Source organism: Nyctereutes procyonoides, unplaced genomic scaffold (assembly GCF_905146905.1).
Source record: "Nyctereutes procyonoides isolate TBG_1078 unplaced genomic scaffold, NYPRO_anot_genome, whole genome shotgun sequence".
NCBI classification, from domain to species: Eukaryota; Metazoa; Chordata; class Mammalia; order Carnivora; family Canidae; genus Nyctereutes; species Nyctereutes procyonoides.
In genome coordinates, this window is record NW_026575048.1 from 5869825 (window position 1) to 5889706 (window position 19882).

Below are 19882 nucleotides of genomic sequence, written 5' to 3' on the forward strand. Positions count from 1 at the left end.
TTGGAAATATAAAACTTTCTACTATAGGACTGGAAAGCAGTATTTGCCACGAGGGGCTAAATAATTTTTATATTAACTTCTATGGTGATTGAGCCATAAAGATTCTAGACAATGTTCCCAGGTACAGGTACTTCACATTTCCACCACTGCTTTTGATTTGGCTTTGAACTAAGTGTCTATTTTTACTAGTCTTCTACCAAACAAATTTTACATGCTATTGTCATTGTTAATTTCTTAAAAGCAAAAAAAGCTTGGTAAGCATTAATTATTCACTAAGCCAATCACAAAACTATCTTTTAATATTAAAAGAAGAGCAAATAGTATGGTTATTATGCTAAACAAAGGCACTAATATATGCAGAGCTCCTTTATTCTTTGTTATTGGGTTTCTAAACACATCACAAGATTTGCATTATTTCCCCTTCCCCAAAAACTCATTTCAAATTTGCTTAATGCTCCTTCACTGGTCCCTAAAAGAAACTACAAATATCTTTTAATTACAAGTGTTTGTCCACATACTCAAGCATAGGAATAGCTACTAATTTCAGCATGTCTGTGTCATTAAGACCATCAAATTCTTCACAGTATCTGATTTTCATCAAAAGTTTGCTAAGGAATTTCAGCTTAGAGAATTGCATTACATGCATGAATGTATGTATGAAGAGCTCTCTGACTAAACTAAAAGTCATTCTTGCATATAGTGGCAATGATCCACGCATTAAAGATTCCCCAACACCCAAACAAAATGATTATGGTTTACTGTGTCTATTATTCCTGGATAATTGGAGTCACTCAAACACTTCATCTGAAATGTTAATGACTTAAAAAGAATCATCAGCTCCTCAATGAAAACACCAAAATGGTTCTCTTTCTCTCTTTTACTACCATTAACTCAAAGAAAATTAAAAAAACTACTGCCAACCCAAATGCAAGTTTTAACTTAAAAATTATGGATAAGCTCAGGATGTAGTATTTCCCCCACATTAATTCTAATCATCATGCCACATTTCAGCAGAGCTCTAGATTAAATTGATCGTGTCCACATGGGCATAACATTCTGTAAATATATCAAGAGAAGTTAAAATACAAGTTGGGTTCTAAATTCCACATTGAATAAATGAAGATATTAAGGCTCATCATATTAAAGATATTTCTTATTAAACACAAAGTCTGGAATAATAAATACATGGAGTGATTTCCTATAGAAGTTTTTTTAAAAAATTCACTGTAAGGTGTTGGCCCCAAAAGGTTTAAATAATTCCCTTTACATAATGAACTACCTCTTGTTTATCTAAAAATTTTATTTTAATAAATATACCTATAAAGAAAAATAGTACTATATTCACACTAAGGTTTCATAAACTGTGGACACCCAAATTAAGAATGAGTCACTACAGATCCATTTGATCTGTACCATCTAGCTTATAATGTCCTTTTGTGGTCTCAAGGGTGATTTTGAATCTTTCAAAAGTATTCTATGTGTGCAGTACCAATTGTTTAAGAAAAACAATCAAAGGACGGCCTGGGTGGCTCAGCGGTTTAGCACCGCCTTCAGCCCAGTGCCTGATCGTAGAGACCTGGGATCGAGTCCCAGATCAGGCTCTCTGCATGGAGCCTGCTTCTCCCTCTGCCTGTGTCTCTGCACCCCTCTGTGTGTGTGTGTGTGTGTCTCTCATTAATAAATAAAATCTTAAAAAAAAAAAGGTGAAAATATTGCTCAACACTAAGGGACAAATACCAACTAACTTCTCCTGATGGCTGCTAGAAAACCCATCCTTCTTGGACAATAAAAAAAAAAAAAAAAAAAAAGCCCATCCCATGTCATTGAAAAAGGGGAAAAACAGGAGGAAATAAAGGGTAAAGTTAAACATTAGCTTTTAAATTAATCTATGAAATATAATTATTAGTATTCAGCTACTCTACTCTAGTGGCCATCACAGCATGGATGCAGAGTTAGGGGACTGCTGTCACCACAACTAAGACAATTGTTACTGCTGCAGAAGCAATGACAGGCTCTTGTTCCCACCACAAGACTACTCCGTTACCCGCAAGGAGTCTGTGGGTGAAGGAAGCCCCTCAGCAGCATCCTCCTTGATAACCTCCTAACAACACAAAACAACAGTGTGGGTGAAAGGTGAGGGGGGGCCAAACTAGGATGATGAACACGATGCTAACATGATCACAGACAACACTGAAACCTGAACGTGATTAGAGTTTCCCTCAGTGACATTTAAATTTGAAGTAACAGTTTAAGTTCTATACCTTTTACCTTCTACTTTATAAAAATATATTAACAGGGAATTTCTATTTTTAAATTGTTAAACTAAGCTGACCATCAGAAACATGTAGTATTTTACAATGTATTTTGTTTTGGATTAGAGACAATCATACATTTGAATAATTCCCTTAGCCTACTTAACTTCTGCCATTAGATTAAAATGCTCTTCCAATGTATCCTCGAATTTTTATACCATAGGGCTAACACACAACACACACAACACACATATATATATATGTGTGTGTGTGTTTTATATATATATGTATATATATATACATACACACACACATGCACACACACAGATACCATGTATATATGTTTTTTTTAACATATTAGAAATTAGCAGATGTAAAGGTTTAATTTTTTAAAGTTTTGGTAATAGACTCTGCGCTATAAGCCAGAAACTCTGGTTGTAAACAACTCAACATTTATTCACTGAGGCTGCTAGTAATTTTCCTTCCATAGACATTTACTAGAAATGAAAACAAAATACACTTTATGTTAGTAATAGCTTATGTGTCTTAAAACTATTTATAAAATAAGTTGCATTCTTTTGCTACAGAAAGGAAATAACCAAACTTCTACTGCTGTCTATGTGTCTTATTAGATTAATACTTTAGTTACCCTTTTTTATACTTACTAGGCCATTGCTCTGATCTCTGGGCAAACTCGTTTTTACTGATGGACGTGAGATGAGGTGTTGGGAGCCGCCAGGGTAATACCTTGGCGTGTAAAGGTAGGGGGCAAAGAATGGCTATGGAAAAAACACGTAACAAAAGAAGGGGATAAACAATTACAGAAATCAAAGTGTGATGAGATTTATCAAATGAAACTAACCAATAAAATACAACTCCAAATTTTTAATAATGCAAATGACAAAACAAAAGAAAAAGAGCCTTACTCATAGTCTGTAAGATATCAAACCCAAATTTAAGACCCAGTGTTTAAACTGTCATATTGTTGATTTAACATAAGATTTTTTAAACAACTAAAAGTTTTATACCTTACAATCTGAAAAGAATTTCTCCTAAACATTTTTATGGGCTTATCATGTGTCACTTCTTAAGTGATTTACAAATATTCACTCTTAAAATCTCTTAATAAAAAAAAAAGCAGAATGGACTCTTAATAAAATACTATTCTTTATCAAAAAAAGAAAAGAAAAAAAAAGGCTAGCCTTAAGTAAAACCAAAAAAAAAAAAAAAAAACCAACAACAACAAAAAAACTCAATACATATGAGAACACCCCAACATGGAGTCCAAGAATATTGTTACTTTAAGTTCCTAGAGCTTACTTTATGTCCTATACCCATTTTTCTAATGGGGAATACATTGTTTAGCGAGATTTATAACTACAGCATTTATTTGTAGCCAACTTCACATAAACAGGAGATATCAGATTATATGGGCTAAACATAAAGATTAAAACTCATTAAGCTTCATTACACTGAAATAACATCTTACTCTACCTTTTTACTGCTGCCATTTAGGAAAATTATTCCCCTTTTAACTTTCAGACTAAAAACCTCAAATAACTAGAACAAAAAATAACTAGACCTAAAAACATGAGAAAACTTTAAGTGTTTTTAAATGATAAAATGCTATTAAAGTACATCAGCCGAAATGGTATGGTAAATTAAAAAAAAAAATTTCTTGGTTTCAAAACCTCAACTGTCATCTACTGATCAATGAGCCATTTTATGTAAAATTACAGCAGATTTTAAGACTGCTAAATAAAACCCTGCATTTCAACACTGTCTACCACACAGTTAAATTTTACAAGGATGGAATACATTATAAAATGCTATTGTTCCACCTTCTTTCTCCTTGTCTGAATATAAGAGTAGAATAACATCCATAGGACCTCTCTGAATAGTGCCCCTCATTACAGTTGAGCTTGAACAACACAGGGTTCAGGAGTGCTGACTCCTCTCCCGCACTGTGTACTTGAAAATCTGTGTATAACTTTTGACTTCCCAAAAACTTAACCACTAATAGCCTACTGGCAATTGGAAGCCTTATTGACAACATAAATAGTCGAATATACATATTTTGTAAGTTGTATGTACTATATACTGTATTCTTAAAATAAAGCAAGCTAGAGAACAGAAAATATTAAGAAAATCATAAGGAAAACACATTTACAGTACTGTACTGTATATAAAAAAAATGCTGTGTCTAAGTGGACCCACACAGCTCAGACTACTGTTGTTCAAGAGTCAACTGTACTTCTATGGCCAACATTTTTTTAAAACTGAAAATTCAATTTAAATTCTGGAATTCCTTCCTTGCCACATTTATTATTCTAAACTTCGCTTTCTTCCTAGCTCATGTGACATTTACTTAGGCATGCAGTTGGCTTCTGTGAATCCTAGTCCCTACGTTTTTCTCAAATTAGACTAAAGAGGGAGACAAAAAAAAAATAAGAAAACTGTAATGGACCTTAGTGTACAGTTCCAGAAAGTATAATACTAGGGCTCAAGCTTCATTATCCTACAGGAAATACTAGTGTTTAAGATCAGTAAGATGGGTATAGCTCAGGCCACTAAACTTGATAAGGTCTGTATACCAGTGATCATTGTACTTTCATCTCTTTCAGTAGAAAATGATATTTATATAAGTAAACAATTACGCAGGACTACAAATAACTTGAAATAGAATTCTAGAAATGGGCTACAGTGCTATTATTTGGCAATAACATCTGAATCCTACAAGCAGCATCTTCCATCTCACATTTAAAAAGTTGTAATACATATTAAATATAGATTTACTGAATACTGAGGAAATTTAAGTTTAAGTTAAATCATTGTTTTAAATGCCAATATAATTACACAAAATATAACAAACATAATAAATGTTTATGAACAAATAGAGAAACAGTTCCCTTTGTTGCACAGGTTAGTCACTGATGACCCCGGAGTTCACTTTCTTATAAAAGCAAAAAGCATTTCTAACATTCAAGATTCAGTTGAGATCTAGAACCCATTAAAGTTAGAAATTTTTGATTTTTTAAAAAATCATATATTTTAAATTCAAACTTAACATTTTTCCTATTTTAAAGCTAAAGTGGCTTCAAGACAATAATAGAATCCGTCATAGAAAACTTCTGATATTCCTCGCCCCGCCCTTTCTTAAAATTAAAGATTTCTAGCACTTTCTTACTCTGTTGTAGAATGGATGCTGAGGTCCTGTCATCCCACTGTAATAGCTGCTGTGCGGCTGTGGTGACACAACCCCACCTCCAAATGGTCCATTGAATGAAGTGGAAGAAGAACAGACAGATGGAGGCTGACTGTACCCTGACGGTGGTCTAGGAGGAGCTTCGTGTAAAGGCAGTGGAGGATACGCAAGTCCTCCGATGTTAATCTGGTCTCTTGCAGCACGAACATCTAAAAGATTAAATGGCACCCCAGAAGGCAAAAGAAAACAGACTTTAGTAATTAATCCAACTATCACTTTTTCATTTAGTTACCAGATAGAAACATGCTTTTTTCACTCTTACCAAGGATTCCAACTGACATAAAAGAGACAGGAAATCCTGACTCAAAAAGTCTTGCCCAAAGACATCTAGCGAGAAAAACTCAACAACTTTGCATAAAAGCTTTTGTCACTATTTGAAAAGTCACCAACATCTGGATTCTTCTCTTTATAGTTACCAGAACAATAATTATTTCTGACTTTTTAAGGTATTTGTGCTATTCTAATAATGGTTATGATCCATAAAGAATTACTATTAAAAACACACACTTGTCTAATTTATTAATTTATTAAAATATAATGACCATTAAACTGTGGGTTTGCAAACTGTATGATTTATTCTTCTCTGAACAAACAATTCCACAGCCACAAAATACACCTTGATATTAGTCTTGTAACTGGTACCTAAAAAAGAATGTAGAAGTAGTTTTAAGCTTTCTCATCATAACCCCCAGAAAACTCAAAGGTGGGTCAGCAATGCCACACAAAAGATGATGTTCCAATTAAGGTTCTGTGTGTACAGGGGCAGCTGGTGGTGCCTCAAGAACAAACGAAATTATTACAAAACTTTAATGTCACTATCCTCAAGTTCCAATCTACAAGTTCAAGTTAAAGTTTAGAAAGTAATATAAAGATATTTTTGCTACTTTGGATAGAGACCCCTATTAAGAATAGTCCCAGGAAAATTACAATGGACCAATATCTTAAAGTGGTGACTCTATCTTAAGAGGAATTTGGTTCCAAAGAAGCAGCCAGGTGTGTGAGCTGAGAAACATATTAAAATGGTTTAACAAGTAACATTTTCTTGACATTCTCTAAAGGATGTCAAGATCCCTAATGTTCCATTTCATTAATTCTCCTGTGTAGTGCTTGGTTTAGTATATCCTGGTTTTTCATGGAGTAAGACAAACTTACATAGCTAAGTTAGAAATGGGATTTTGAGGACTTCAGATAAGACAAATTAAATTCACTACAAATACCCACCTGCAATAATTTCCCGTAGCTTGGGGTCTAAGTTTACAGTGCATGGCAAAAAGGTTTTTACATCTCGAGCCACAAGAACTGGGGTCCTTGAAGACAAAAACACTTCAAAGTTTCTTATATCTCCATCTATTTCAAGCAGTGGCTCAACATCTTTAGTTGTTGGAATATTCTTTGATATTCTTCAAGCAAGAAATAAATGAAAAATATCATTAATATCACATTAAAAAGGAAAATTCCACATGTCCCATAAAATTTATTTATAAAAATAAATAACACACCTTGTTCTCATTAAAATTTTTCTTAAGGAAAAAAGGGAACAATAAACTTGGTACATTTATAAAATTACTAAGATAACAAGTATGAGGTCAGAATTATAATGCATTTGACCAAAGGCAAGACTGGGGCTAGGAACCAGGAAGGAGGGCAGTGTATTCTAGGCACTTCACATGTTGAAGAGGCCCTACCAGTGAATATTAAATGAATTATCATTATCATTACACACAAGGAGAGTGAGCTTCAGACAAATGAGGCAGCCTGCCTAAAGCCGCACAACTGCGCAAGAGAAACTGATCGGCTCTAAACTCCATGCTTATTATGGGATACCGTGCTTCTTGCCTTCACAAAGGAAAGAAGAAATAAACAATTTTTAAAGAAATTGCATAAACTAGAAAAAAGTTAGTATAGGTTTTTCCTTTTTCAAAAAAGGTTTTATTCTCTGTTTCTTCACTGCTCAGACCCAATCCTGGGCTAGTAGCCAAACATTAAAAGCCATCTGAGGGAAAATCCAGAGAACAAAATTAGCAAACAAGAAAAGAATAGTGTGCTGGTGAGAAGATAAGGACAGCAATTTTGTCTTCATGAATTTCAGGGAGTCCCTCTTACAGACTCATGCACATATGCACAAAACAGAAAAGCCCTCTGAAACAGGATTACTTAATAAACTAGAATGGCATTCAAACTGATTATTAATGTATTTTAAATGGTAGGAAAAATTTGGAGAACTGTTACCAAGAATTATTTAATGGAAGTGGCCAAAATTTCAGAGCTTAAACAGTTAAAAAGGTAGTTCATCTGTTTCAGGAGTTTAACATAAAATACTAAGAAGAGAAGCTAGAAAGATTTAGATAAAAACACACAGCTGACAAGTCACATGAAACAAATTAACTGAATTTTAATGCCAGCTCTGCTTAAACTTGAATGTGAACAGTGTTCTCAATATGATGAACAATACTGCTGTTCACAAGCCAACAGTCTACTGCTGGTTTCCAGATTGAAGTCTCGATTCTAACCTTTTGAGCTCAATACATTAAGCTCTTCTACTGAAAGAGATATTTATGTAAATGATAATCTTTTGGCAGTGGGCCACTAAAATCATATGTGTCTTTATTTTTCAGATATTTTTCCAAAGGTTAGTATTTAAAGAATTTAAGTAACTTCACTTTTCAATTAAGAGTGAATTTAAATTTCCAGTATTATGAATCATGTGAATTAAAGTTGCCAGCAGTTAAATGGCCCACAGAAAGCATTATGAAACCTCAGGCATCCATGAGCTCCTAGTAAGTTTAAATGCAGTTTCTTTCTATGCTACCAATCTAGCAGCACTTGTTAATGCCAACATCAATGTAAGTTAAAAGCATTTTGATTATAAACGACAGTGGTTTATAGAAAGTCCATATTAATTCCTTGGCAGAAATTACATAAGCCATTCAAATCACTTCCATTCAAAATGAGGTCTTAAATTACAGGGAAAAAATTTCCTATTTTAAATAAAAATATAAACAGATTCTAAAAGCATAATTTATGAAGAAGGCATTATTTATCATATTTTATCTAAAAGTAGCCACCTAATAATGTCATTATTTAATCATTGGAGGTTAAAAATAAGTTTTCTTTAAAAAACAGGGAAAACTCTCACCTGCCTCAGAATTTTTTACCTTAAAACAAATTTAATCCCTAGTTGACTCAAATACTTTCTATCAGTGAAGGCCCATTTATTAAATAATGTTCTATGCATTCTGGTTAAGAGATGGAACGTACAGACTGAAAACAGCTACTCTGCACTGTAGACAACGGGCGAGAAACAAAAGACGAAACAAAGTACACATCTGTGGAAACACAAACCAAAACCCCTAACGCATTCGGAGCTAAGTATGGTCTTGTGTTCTGTCTTCATCCAGTTAATTCCTACTGGTCCTTCATATCACCCAACTCACCCATTCAAGGAAGTCTTTCCCAAGACCAGACCGTCACAGCACAGACGCTTTCTTGCACACCACGTATCACAACTGGAATTTTATGATCATTAGTGGAATTATTTTATTACCGTCTACTCCCCCTCTGGAGTCTAAGTTCCTTTAAAGCTGGCAACAAGTCTGGTTTTGTCACTATTACATCTCCAGTGCCTCGAGGCAGAATACTGTCTTATCGCTTTTTCTTAATACACACACACGGAAAAATGCATTGTTCCCAAAGAACTCTTCTTTCATAATAATTTTCACTTTAATTACCCTTTCTGATATTGGAAAAAAAAAGTATGCTTGGAAAAGAGTAGGTCGATCCACTTTTAGTTAATCTTTGCACATGTTGTGAGACAGAGGTCCAACTCCATTCTTTTGCATGTGGAAACCTCTTCCCAGCCCCATGTGTGGAAGAGACTATTCTTTCCCCTATGAAACGGAATTAGCACCCTTCTCAAAGCTCAATTGGCCATAGATGTAGGAGTTCATTTCTGAACTCTCAATTCTATCCATTGGCCTATATGCCTATCAGTAGGCCAGTGCCTCATTGTATTGATTACTGTAGTTTTGTAGTAAGTTTTGAAATGAGAAATGTGAGCTCCCTCCAACTTTATTCTTTTTCAAGATTGTTTTTGGCTACTTGGGATCTCTTGCAATTTCATAGGAATCTGAGGATCAGGTTTCTATTTCTGCAAAAAAGGCTACTGGAATTTTAGTAGGGATTGTGTTGAATCTGTGTATCATTTGAGTAGTACTGACATCTTACTATTTAGTCTTTCTGTCAATGAACAGGAGTCAGATTTGTGTTTACTTAAATTTTTTCTAGATCTTCTTTAACTTAGCAATTTGTAGTTCTCAGTGTACAAGTCTTTAATCTTGTTGGTCAAATTTATTCCTGGGTATTTTATTCTTTTAGCTGCTATAGTACACAGAATTGCTTTCTTAATTTCCTTTCAGATTGTTCATTTCAGGGGTTTAGAAACAACTGATTTTTGTGTTGATCTGTAGCCTGCAAGTCTGCTGAATTTATTAGCTCTAGCAGCTTTCCTGTGGATTCCTTGGGATTTTCTATATAAAGGATCATGTCATTTGCAATACAAGATAGTTTTATTTCTTCCTTCCCAATTTTGATCCTTTTACTTTGTTTCTTGCCTAACTGCACTCACTAGAACTTCCAGGATAACAGTGAATAGCAGTGGTGAAAGTGGGTGTCTAGTCAACTCGGGCTGCTATAACAAAACACCACAGACTGAGTAGTTTAATGAACATTTATTTCTCACAGTTCTTGGAGTCTGGAAGTGTAAGATCAGAGTGCCAGCTCAGTCAGGTTCTGATGAGAACCCTTTCCCTGGTTTGTAGCTAGCTCTCTGGTCCTACTTTATAAGGATGCTAATCCCATCATGAGGACTCTACCCTCATGACCTTATCTGAACCTCCTTACCTCCCAAAGGCTCCATCTCTAATATGACCACATAGAGGAACAGCGCTTCAACATATGAATTTTGGAGGGATACATGCAGTCCAGAGCAAAGATCCTTGTCATGTTCAGTCTTAGTGGGGAAATTTGCAGTGTTTTACCATTGAGAATGAGGTTAGCTGTGGGTCTTTTACAAATGCCCTTTTTTATGTTGCGTAAGTTCCCATGTATTCCCAGTTTTCTGAGTGTTTTTATCATGAATGGATGCTGGATTTTGTCAAATGCCTTTCCTGCACCCACTGAATATTCTCTTGCAATCCTTTTTATTTCTGTATGACTGGTGGTAATGTCTCCACTTTCTGATTTTAGTTGTGTCTTTTTCTCTGTCTAGAAAAAGGTTTATCAATCTTGTCAATCTTTTTCAAAGAAACAACTTGTAGTTTTTGTCAATTCTCATTATTGTTATTCTATTCTCTATCTCAGCTCAAATCTTCATTATTTCATTCCTTCTGCTAGCTTTGAAATTTTTTAAATTTGTTTTTTTTCCTAGTTCCTTAAAGTCTAAAAAGTTAGGCTATTTAGGACTTTCTTCTTTTTTAATGTAGGCATTTATAGCTATACATTTCCCTCTGAGCTCTGCCTTTGCTGCATCCCTTAAATTTTAATCACTTCTACAATTCTTATAAAAGTACCTTAGTAACAATTCATGGGCCACCTTTCATATTATGTTGGAAAGGCCATAAGCCTAGGGGGTGAGAAAAATAGACATATTCCTTAGCTATAGCTAAAGTAAAGTAATAAAGTAGTAAGAGTAAAAACTGCCCAAATGCAGAAGGCTGTGTTGAGTGCAAAACAAACTCAATGGAGCAAAGACCTTGTTAGAAAATGAAGAGGCATCTGCATGCAGTGGTCAGAGCTGATTCTCAAGACAACAGTGCACACAGTGTCAAGTATTCTCAGTAATACTACTTTTCAAAGCTTACAAAAGTAATATTGTATCGTAAAAGCATCCTATTCAGTAAGTGCACTAGGCAACAACAAAGCGCTTGTATATGTGGCACAGAGAATGCATAATTATCCCAAACCTTCAGGTTCATTTCTGGTTTCAAGTATTTAATGTGTTTATGTGTCCAATTTAGGGTTATTATATTATACAAACCATAAAAGTACTTGTCTGTTTCCAAATAAACCACTGAGAAAACTAAACAATGTTATTCTTTTACCAGAGAGCTTATTCTACATTAAAAAAAAATTATTTCACACCAAAGGTGTATACATCCAAGAAGATGTATATTTCCTATCTGGTTGAAATATTAGGGCCAAAGATTTTTTTTTTTTTTACACTGGAGGAAACATGTAGTCATATATATTTTTTTTAATGTTCAATACACAAACTTTGTAGACTATCATTAGGAACACAATATGCATATCTGCAGCTGGGCTTCAGCTAGATCTACAGGGGCAGCACAAGATAAGACCTTGGTGGCAGAGATACCACTATATCCAAGACCTCATGTGACACAGCTCCCCCTTTTCCCAGTTATGTTCCCACTTCTGAATTAGAAGTCAGTATTGCTGGCCATATCTTGTTTTTATGTTTCAGCTGTTCTTATTTCTTGCTTTGAGTATAAATAACAAATATAGTCAGAAACTAAAAAACAAACTAGGCCTAGAAATAATAGGAAAATTTTATGACCATAAAAATCTCCTTGGGATTAAGAGTACATTTATTGTGATGACCACTGATAATATATAGAGTTGTTGTATTACTATATTGTACTAATATAACACTGTACATTAATTATACTGAAATTCAAAAAATCTCCTTTATAAATTTTTTTAAAAGCACTGTATTATTTTGACACAGAAGCATTTACACTCGAAAAGAAATGCAGCTTAATAATCTCTAGTGATGATTCAATTCAATCCAGTGATGAACATGTGTGTTCAACTGCCAAGGACACTTTGTATACCAAAGTCTGGGGTAAAAACCTCCCTTTGAAGCTATTATATCAACTTACTACATATTTACATATTAGATGCTTTCCATTAAAGGTAGTCATTTTTAGGAATACAAGCAACTTGGCTGGATTCTGATAGGACAGAACAGAGTATTTACTGCAATGGCTTTCCTTAAATCCAGATTTGACCATCTCAGAGAAGTCAGAAAAAGGCTATGATATCTGACAATTAAAAGTAAAAGCAATGAGGGGCGCCTGGGTGCTCAGTCGGCTAAGCATCTGCCTGCCTTCAATTCAGGTCATGATCTCAGGGTTCTGGGATTGAGCCGGCTGGGGCTCCGTGCTCAGTGGGGAGTCTACTCTTCCCTCTCCTTTTGCCCCTCCCCCTACTCATGCTCTCTCTCTGAAATAAATAAAATCTTTAAAAAAATTAAAAGCAACCAGTTTAATTTTTTTACAAGGCCTAACAAAATTTATTTAAAGTCTAGGTCACTTGTTAATAACTGTGTGATATGGGACAAATCATGTAACCTCTCTTGATTCCAGTTTCCTTGTTTCAGAGGGCTGAAGCAGATCTCTCAGATCCTGTCAATAGTCCTGTAGATGCTTCCCACAAACTGCCATGTGGGAGATGGTCTTTCTCTCAAAGTAATGAAGAAAAGCACTGGCCTACACAATCCCTTCCACTTTTGAACTCCCTTGGTTTGTGGTATAAAAATGACACTGGAAGCACAACGTCACTTGGCTTTAAGGTTGCAATTCTGATAACTACAGGGATGAGAAAGGATCAACAGACAAGCAGGGTGAAACATGAAAGCTCAAAGAGGTATCTGCCTGCCTACATTACTGATAAGGCACTGCCTTCATTTATGTGTGTTGTGGGAAAACGCTCTGAGGAACATATCCCTTTTCATACATACAATCTAACAGGAAGATTATCTTTGCAAGTCCTAAAAGACTTGAGAAGAAAATTTTAAAAATAACTAGTATATGTAGAATACCTGCAACCTGCCATTCTCTGAGCCAGGTGTTTGGTCTAGTTCATCTAATTTCTATCTCCCAGTATTCCATGAGGTATTTCAATTTTTAAAATGAGAAAACTGAGGTTTGGAGATGTGAAGCAACTGGCCTGACATTACCTCAGATGTAAGTGGTACAGCTGGAACCTATCTAGCCTGATTCAAAAGCCTGTGCTCTGTTCCCTGCATCAGTTCAAACTGGATGCCACAGATATGGTTCAAAATTCTTAATGATTTACATATTTGTAACTCCTTAAAATATAATAAAACAGAATGTTATTACATACTAAATTTTAACACACTGAAGACCAACACAGAAGCCTATAGTACCAAGTCAGCCTGGTTTTTTGTTTTAATTTTTTGCAGACTCTGAAATAAAGTTTCTCCTCCATCTTTATGTGCATAAGTTCTTTCATTTTTTTAAATCCAGTTTTTCTGTTCATAAAATTAGGCAAGTAAGTGCAGTATTATTCCACTCTATCTGCCTGAGTGCAGAGTGTAAATAACAGAAAGTCACAATGTGGGGCATCTGGGTGGCTCAGTTGGTTAAGCCTTCGGCTCAGGTCATGATCCCAGATCCTGAGATCAAGCCCCACATTGGGCTCCTTGCTCAGCAGGGTGTCTGCTTCTCCCTCTCCCTCTGCTTGTGTGCTCTCTGTCTTGCTTACTCTCTCTCTCTCAAGTAAATAAGTAAAATCTTAAGGAAAAAAAGGGAACAAAAAAAAAGAAAATCACAATGTTAATTCACACAACCCAGGTGATAGGACCCAGTCGGAAAAGCAGCACCCAACACTTCAACCAATTAGAAATGTGAGCAATTCTAATACTGGTGATTGACCTATGAAGCCAACTTAATTGAAAATATCCTGCTACTGCAAAGCAGGTTTAAAAATTGGTAACACTTGTATCTACTTAGGATTTAGAATTTCCTTGATATCACAAAACTAAGTAGAAAAACAGAGATTTTTTTTTTAAAAGATTTTATTTAATTATTCATGATAGTCACACAGAGAGAGACAGAGTCACAGGCAGAGAGAGAAGCAGGCTCCATGCACCGGTAGCCTGATGTGGGATTCGATCCCAGGTCTCCAGGATCGCGCCCTGGGCCAAAGGCAGGCGCCAAACCGCTGCACCACCCAGGGATCCCGAAAAACAGAGATGTTTAAACCAATGTATGACTGCAAGGATCAACCATGTTTCAATTCCAATCTTCTTCGGCACAACTCGTTTTTTCTTACTAACTGAATTTATTAGGAAATGTTGTAATTTGAATCAATTTATATTCATCCTACTCTACGTACTGGGATTGTGCCTAAGATTTGATTCACAAAAGAGTTTCCACTAGGGGGAAAAAGCCTAAAAAACAATGTACTACAACATGATGCCTACCTAATTTTTAAGACTGCAAGTGATCAGATAATACCAATTCAAATGGTAAAAGAAGAGTTTCAAGGCAGAATAGTAAGAGAAGACTTCAGTAAAAAGGCTAAGAGAGGCAAAATAATTCACAACTGACTCAATATAAAAACAGTATCAGGGATCCCTGGGTGGCGCAGCGGTTTGGCGCCTGCCTTTGGCCCAGGGCGCGATCCTGGAGACCCAGGATCGAATCCCATGTCGGGCTCCCGGTGCATGGAGCCTGCTTCTCCCTCTGCCTATGTCTCTGCCTCTCTCTCTCTGCATGTGACTACCATAAATAAATAAAAATTAAAAAAAAACACAGTATCATAAAAAAGTAAAAACCACTGTTTTATATCAAGTTTGTATTATGATATTATGATGTATTTAAAAAATACCTGACAAAAGTAAATGAGATCCAATTTTCATAGCTGTTGGAGGAGCATTAATAGTATTGTAAGGTGCTACCAAGCAGTAAGAGATACTTATGTCATCGTTTCCTTTTAGGAATTTTATAAATTGTTTCATTAACCAGATAGAGGAAGCAAATGTTTTGCAGTAAAACTCTGAAGAGCAGATACGGAGAATGGAGGCTTTGAAATCAAAGCCTGGGGATCCCTGGGTGGTGCAGCGGTTTGGCGCCTGCCTTTGGCCCAGGGCACGATCCGGGAGACCCTGGATCGAATCCCATGTCGGGCTCCTGGTGCATGGAGCCTGCTTCTCCCTCTGCCTGTGTCTCTGCCTCTCTCTCTCTCTCTGTGTGTGTGACTATCATAAATAAATAAAAAAAATTTAAAAAAAAATGAAATCAAAGCCTGTATGAATATGCCTCAGATTAAAGCAAAAACCTTTATTAGACAAGTTATCTTGAAGATTTAATGTCCAATAAGCATAGAATCCAAGATCTACAATGGTTTGAATACTTTTTCATCCAAATACAAATTTTTAAGCAGATCAATTTTAAACTTTTCTTTTTCATGTCTACCCTTTTCCTAAAAACTAATTTAAAAGCATTTTAGGAGAAATAGGTATTACCAAACTTAATAAAGACTATGCCATATGATCAGATAAGCTTTCATTTGCCTATGATCTTGATTCTCAGTGCTTATGAATGTCCTATGAAGCCATTTAAAAAATAGGAATAGAAATTAAAGTTTAAAATATTCATATTTAAACTCAGTCATGTTTTCCTTGTTTTTCTGCTATGGAAAGAGAAAAGCAAAATGTGTTATATCTTATTTCTTGGCTGAACATGCTAATAATGTCTCTAGTGAAATACTCCCATCTTGTGGACTTCTCAGATACTGCTAACAGAAGCTGCTTGAAGCATGGCTTTACAGTAGCATCTCACCTTAGTGTTTCAATTATGTAGCATTTTTGTTGTTTATTCTCATATTTCAAGGAGTTTTAAACCTATTTTGATTTGATATTCTGAAATCATAAACCTCTGTTGAAAAAAATAACTTCAGGTAAAAAAAAATTTGATCTTTGAAAACATATATATACATATATATATATGTTCTCTCTATATATAGACTATAAATATATATATATATTTATGGTTTGGTGGCAAATGTGAATTCTTAAATAATCAGAGTTAGGTTTTCTTAATATAAATGTGCATATGCTCTTACTGTATTACAAAATAAACTGTAAGCCTTTGTAGGTAATATTTTTGTTTCACATATTAAAACATATACTTTAGAGAAATTAATTTTTCTATTTCTGTGTTTTCAAATAACCTTAGCTAATACACTTGATCTTCTTGTTGGAGTTAGAAACACATAACTTTGGAATATTTAAAATTCTTTCTTTGTTCTACATTACCATAAAATTACTGAACATGGCCATCAGGAGTTTAAATAAGAAAATATTTTAAAAATCAACTTTATCCTATTTAAGGCAAAAGAAAAGTTATTGAAAAGCTACCTAAAAAATATTACAGCCAATTAGTGTATATAAAAGTGGTATAAAGTTAAACAAACAGATGTACCAGCTGTTTAAGTGCCAAATATTACAACTGATTTTTTTAAGCAATCCCTACAAAACCTACTGCAGTTACTAGACACAATTAGAACTGAATAAAACATTTACTTGGGCTTTACACAATTGGTAAGAAGTTGCATTTTTTAATAGATAATATATCCAATCCTCTGGAAAAATTTCTATCTGCCCACCGATACATAATAACATTCCCATGGATATATAATAAATGAGTCTAAATATTTATTTGAAAAAATGAGTAAAATATATTTAGAAATAAAAATAAAATTAGCATTTTAAAAATAAAATTCTGTATTTCTAATCTCAGAACTAGTGCTCCACTATGTAGTGACAGACCATCTCCTGGCTTCCAGAAATAGGCCGGGGGAAAGTCCAACAGTGATAGCTTGTGATCTTAGGTAACCCTCACTTTCTGCCTCCCAGAGTTAGTATTAAATCAAATAACCTATGTAAAATGCTTATTAATCCAATGTGTGACATATACTGAGGACTCAAGTAATACTAACTAGTACTTTTATTAGCATGTACCCAGTACTTAGTAGACTCTATAAATATTTGCTTAATGAATGAACCCAATCAAAATGTTTAGCATGACAATAATGGAGTCCAGCTAATTCATAAGGCCTTTCTAAAACAATACTGACAACAGTCTGTAAGTAGGGACTGAAGTGGGAGGGACCTGTCGAAAAGCATGCCAATATGAAGCAATTCCAAACCATGGCATTCATAAAAGGATTATAAATGCAGGAAACCTTAGAAATGCAGCTGAACTCAGAGCTACAGGGAAATGCCTATGAAAACCTGGCTTTCATTTTAGTATCACCCAACAAAAGGTGGAAACCACTAGGTGTTAACTGAAATATGTAGTCACCATTCAATTGCGTGTACTCAGAACTTAGCCTGACCCAGGGATATGCTGGCATAATAACAAAGGAAACATTTTACCCACATTTAGAACCAAAGAACAAGTGTTGGTATGAATAGATTTCTCAAGATAAAATGTGGCTTCTTGCTTACCACCCTCCTCAATCCATGCTTTCCTCAAGCCAAATGTCATCAACATACTACTTTACTCTTTCAGAAATAGTCACCACTGCTGACTCTATACCAAGTGTGTCTAGAAGCAAGGGATTCAGCAAGGTTTAAGGAAATTACAGTCCATGGATTTAATAGTCTAGTTCAAGAAACAAATATTAAAGAAAGCAATGCAAATATTTAAAGAAGCATAAGTATGGTAAGTGCTATGAAGGAAAATACCAGTATAGAATTAACACATCTAGGAAAATCCTGAAAGAACGGGATATGCCTAGTCACAAAGGCTTCCTGAGGTTGTGGTATTTAAGATGTGAAGGAGGTAGGAGAGGGGAGGATGGACCACAAAGAAGCGCAGGTGGGAAGGCGAAAAGCAAGCAAGAGAAGCATGAGAACAGGCTAGAGAGCCAGGCTAGGCCTGTTTAGAACTCCAGATAAATCTGATTCCTATGTATCAAATTTTGACCAATTCCTTCTCTTTATCCTTAGACCTCAAGTTGACATGCTATGACCATCATTTCCATCTTATAGTATTCATAAATCAAATTCAGTATTACTCTACAAGCACCTCACTAGTTGTTCTCTACACCTAACAGTCAATGCTATGGAAACTACCTTTCATTTAGTCTCAACCAGGGGTTTAAATGTGAAGAGTATAGGACAAGTCATGCAGCTGTCAAGTCCAAAGGAGCAAAGGCAATTTAAAAAATGATTCCAAGGACGCCTGGGTGGCTCAGTGGTTGAACGTCTGCCTTCGGCTCAGAGTGTGATCCTGGAGTCCCGGGATCAAGTCCCACATGGGCTTCCCTCCACGGCACCTGCTTCTCCATCTGTGTCTCTGCCTCTCTCTGTCTCTCATGAATAAATAAATAAAATCTTAAAAAAAAAAAAGGATTCCAAAAGTAGGCTTCTAAATCCAATATTTTACTAGAAAATAAGGAATAAATGATCCTAAGAAACTATTAGAACAGTAAAGATATATAGGGAAATTATTGGAGATGTTTAGAAAAACTAAACATTTTCTTTAGTACATTGCAATAAGACTACAGAGAATGTTCACTTCTTAGCTTTTTCATATTCATATCTATGGGCCATTCTCTATCACTCTTTCATCTTTATCGTGGGATCCCCACCTACTTTCTGCACAACTTGCCATTTACCCTAACTTTCCCACCGAGATTCCTTTCTATCCCCTTCCCAGCACAAGATTATCAAAATATGTTCCCTTATGTCAACAGAATTCCCAAACTCAGGCCAAGTTATATTGATGCAACAAAATACTAAGGGCATGGATACAATTTTTTCAAGACTGCAACAGATCTCCTTTTCACTCAGGGTAAAAGCTAAAACCTTTACAATGATCCACCATGTCCCATACTCCTCTGACCTCATCTCCCACCTCCTTCTCTTTACTGAATCCTCTCTAGCTGCACCAAATCCCTTTTCTTGCTATTACTGGTATATTCCTGGTACTCTCTGGTCTTAGGACCTTTGTCCATACTATTCCCTCTCTCTAGAAATACTTTCCATACATAACTGCTTGCTAATTCTCTCACTTCCTTCAAAGTCTTTGCTCAACTTTTTCCTTCTCAACAAGAACTACCTTGAAAACAGTATTTACATCATATATATTAAGGGGAACTGTGCTTGGAGGAAAAAAAAACCAATAACTATATACAAGACAGTAATTTAATAAATGTTGAATGGCAACAACACCAAAACACACAGAGAAGTCACTCATATCAAAAAGAATTTCATTAAGATTCTAAACTACATATAAATAAGCACCAAAACAACACACATGGAATGTTTGGCGTAAATATTTCTAGTATCTCAAAATCTAAATTAGAGATATCATCAGTACAAAGGATGTACTTTGTACTACAAAAGAGATGAAACAAGTTCTTCACAAATCTAAACTAACCAGTATCTGGTTTTTCATGCTATTGAAATTCATGACTTAAATCCACATGCAACAGAAATAAACCTGTGCATAACCTGGGTTACATGACGGGCAGAGAGGCAACAAATAATCACCCAGAAATGAAGGAAAGAGGAAGGAGGTCAGTGAGGGCT

At 35.2% G+C, this 19882-nt stretch overlaps 1 protein-coding gene across 11 annotated transcripts in view; it reads right to left on the reverse strand.

Annotated features, from left to right (window-relative positions):
* KIDINS220 (kinase D interacting substrate 220) overlaps positions 1-19882 on the reverse strand; it is a 93920-nt gene that overhangs the window by 21929 nt on the left and 52109 nt on the right. For 7 of the 11 annotated variants that reach the window (XM_055327061.1, XM_055327060.1, XM_055327062.1 and 4 more), the window contains exons 23-25: positions 6739-6917; positions 5440-5666; positions 2918-3031 (exon numbers count right to left, since the gene is read on the reverse strand). In XM_055327061.1, coding sequence (XP_055183036.1) covers positions 2918-3031; positions 5440-5666; positions 6739-6917 — 520 coding nt within the window. The remainder of the gene's footprint in view (positions 1-2917; positions 3032-5439; positions 5667-6738; positions 6918-19882) is intronic. The other 4 variants (XM_055327064.1, XM_055327063.1, XM_055327059.1 and 1 more) reach the window with 1 other exon arrangement.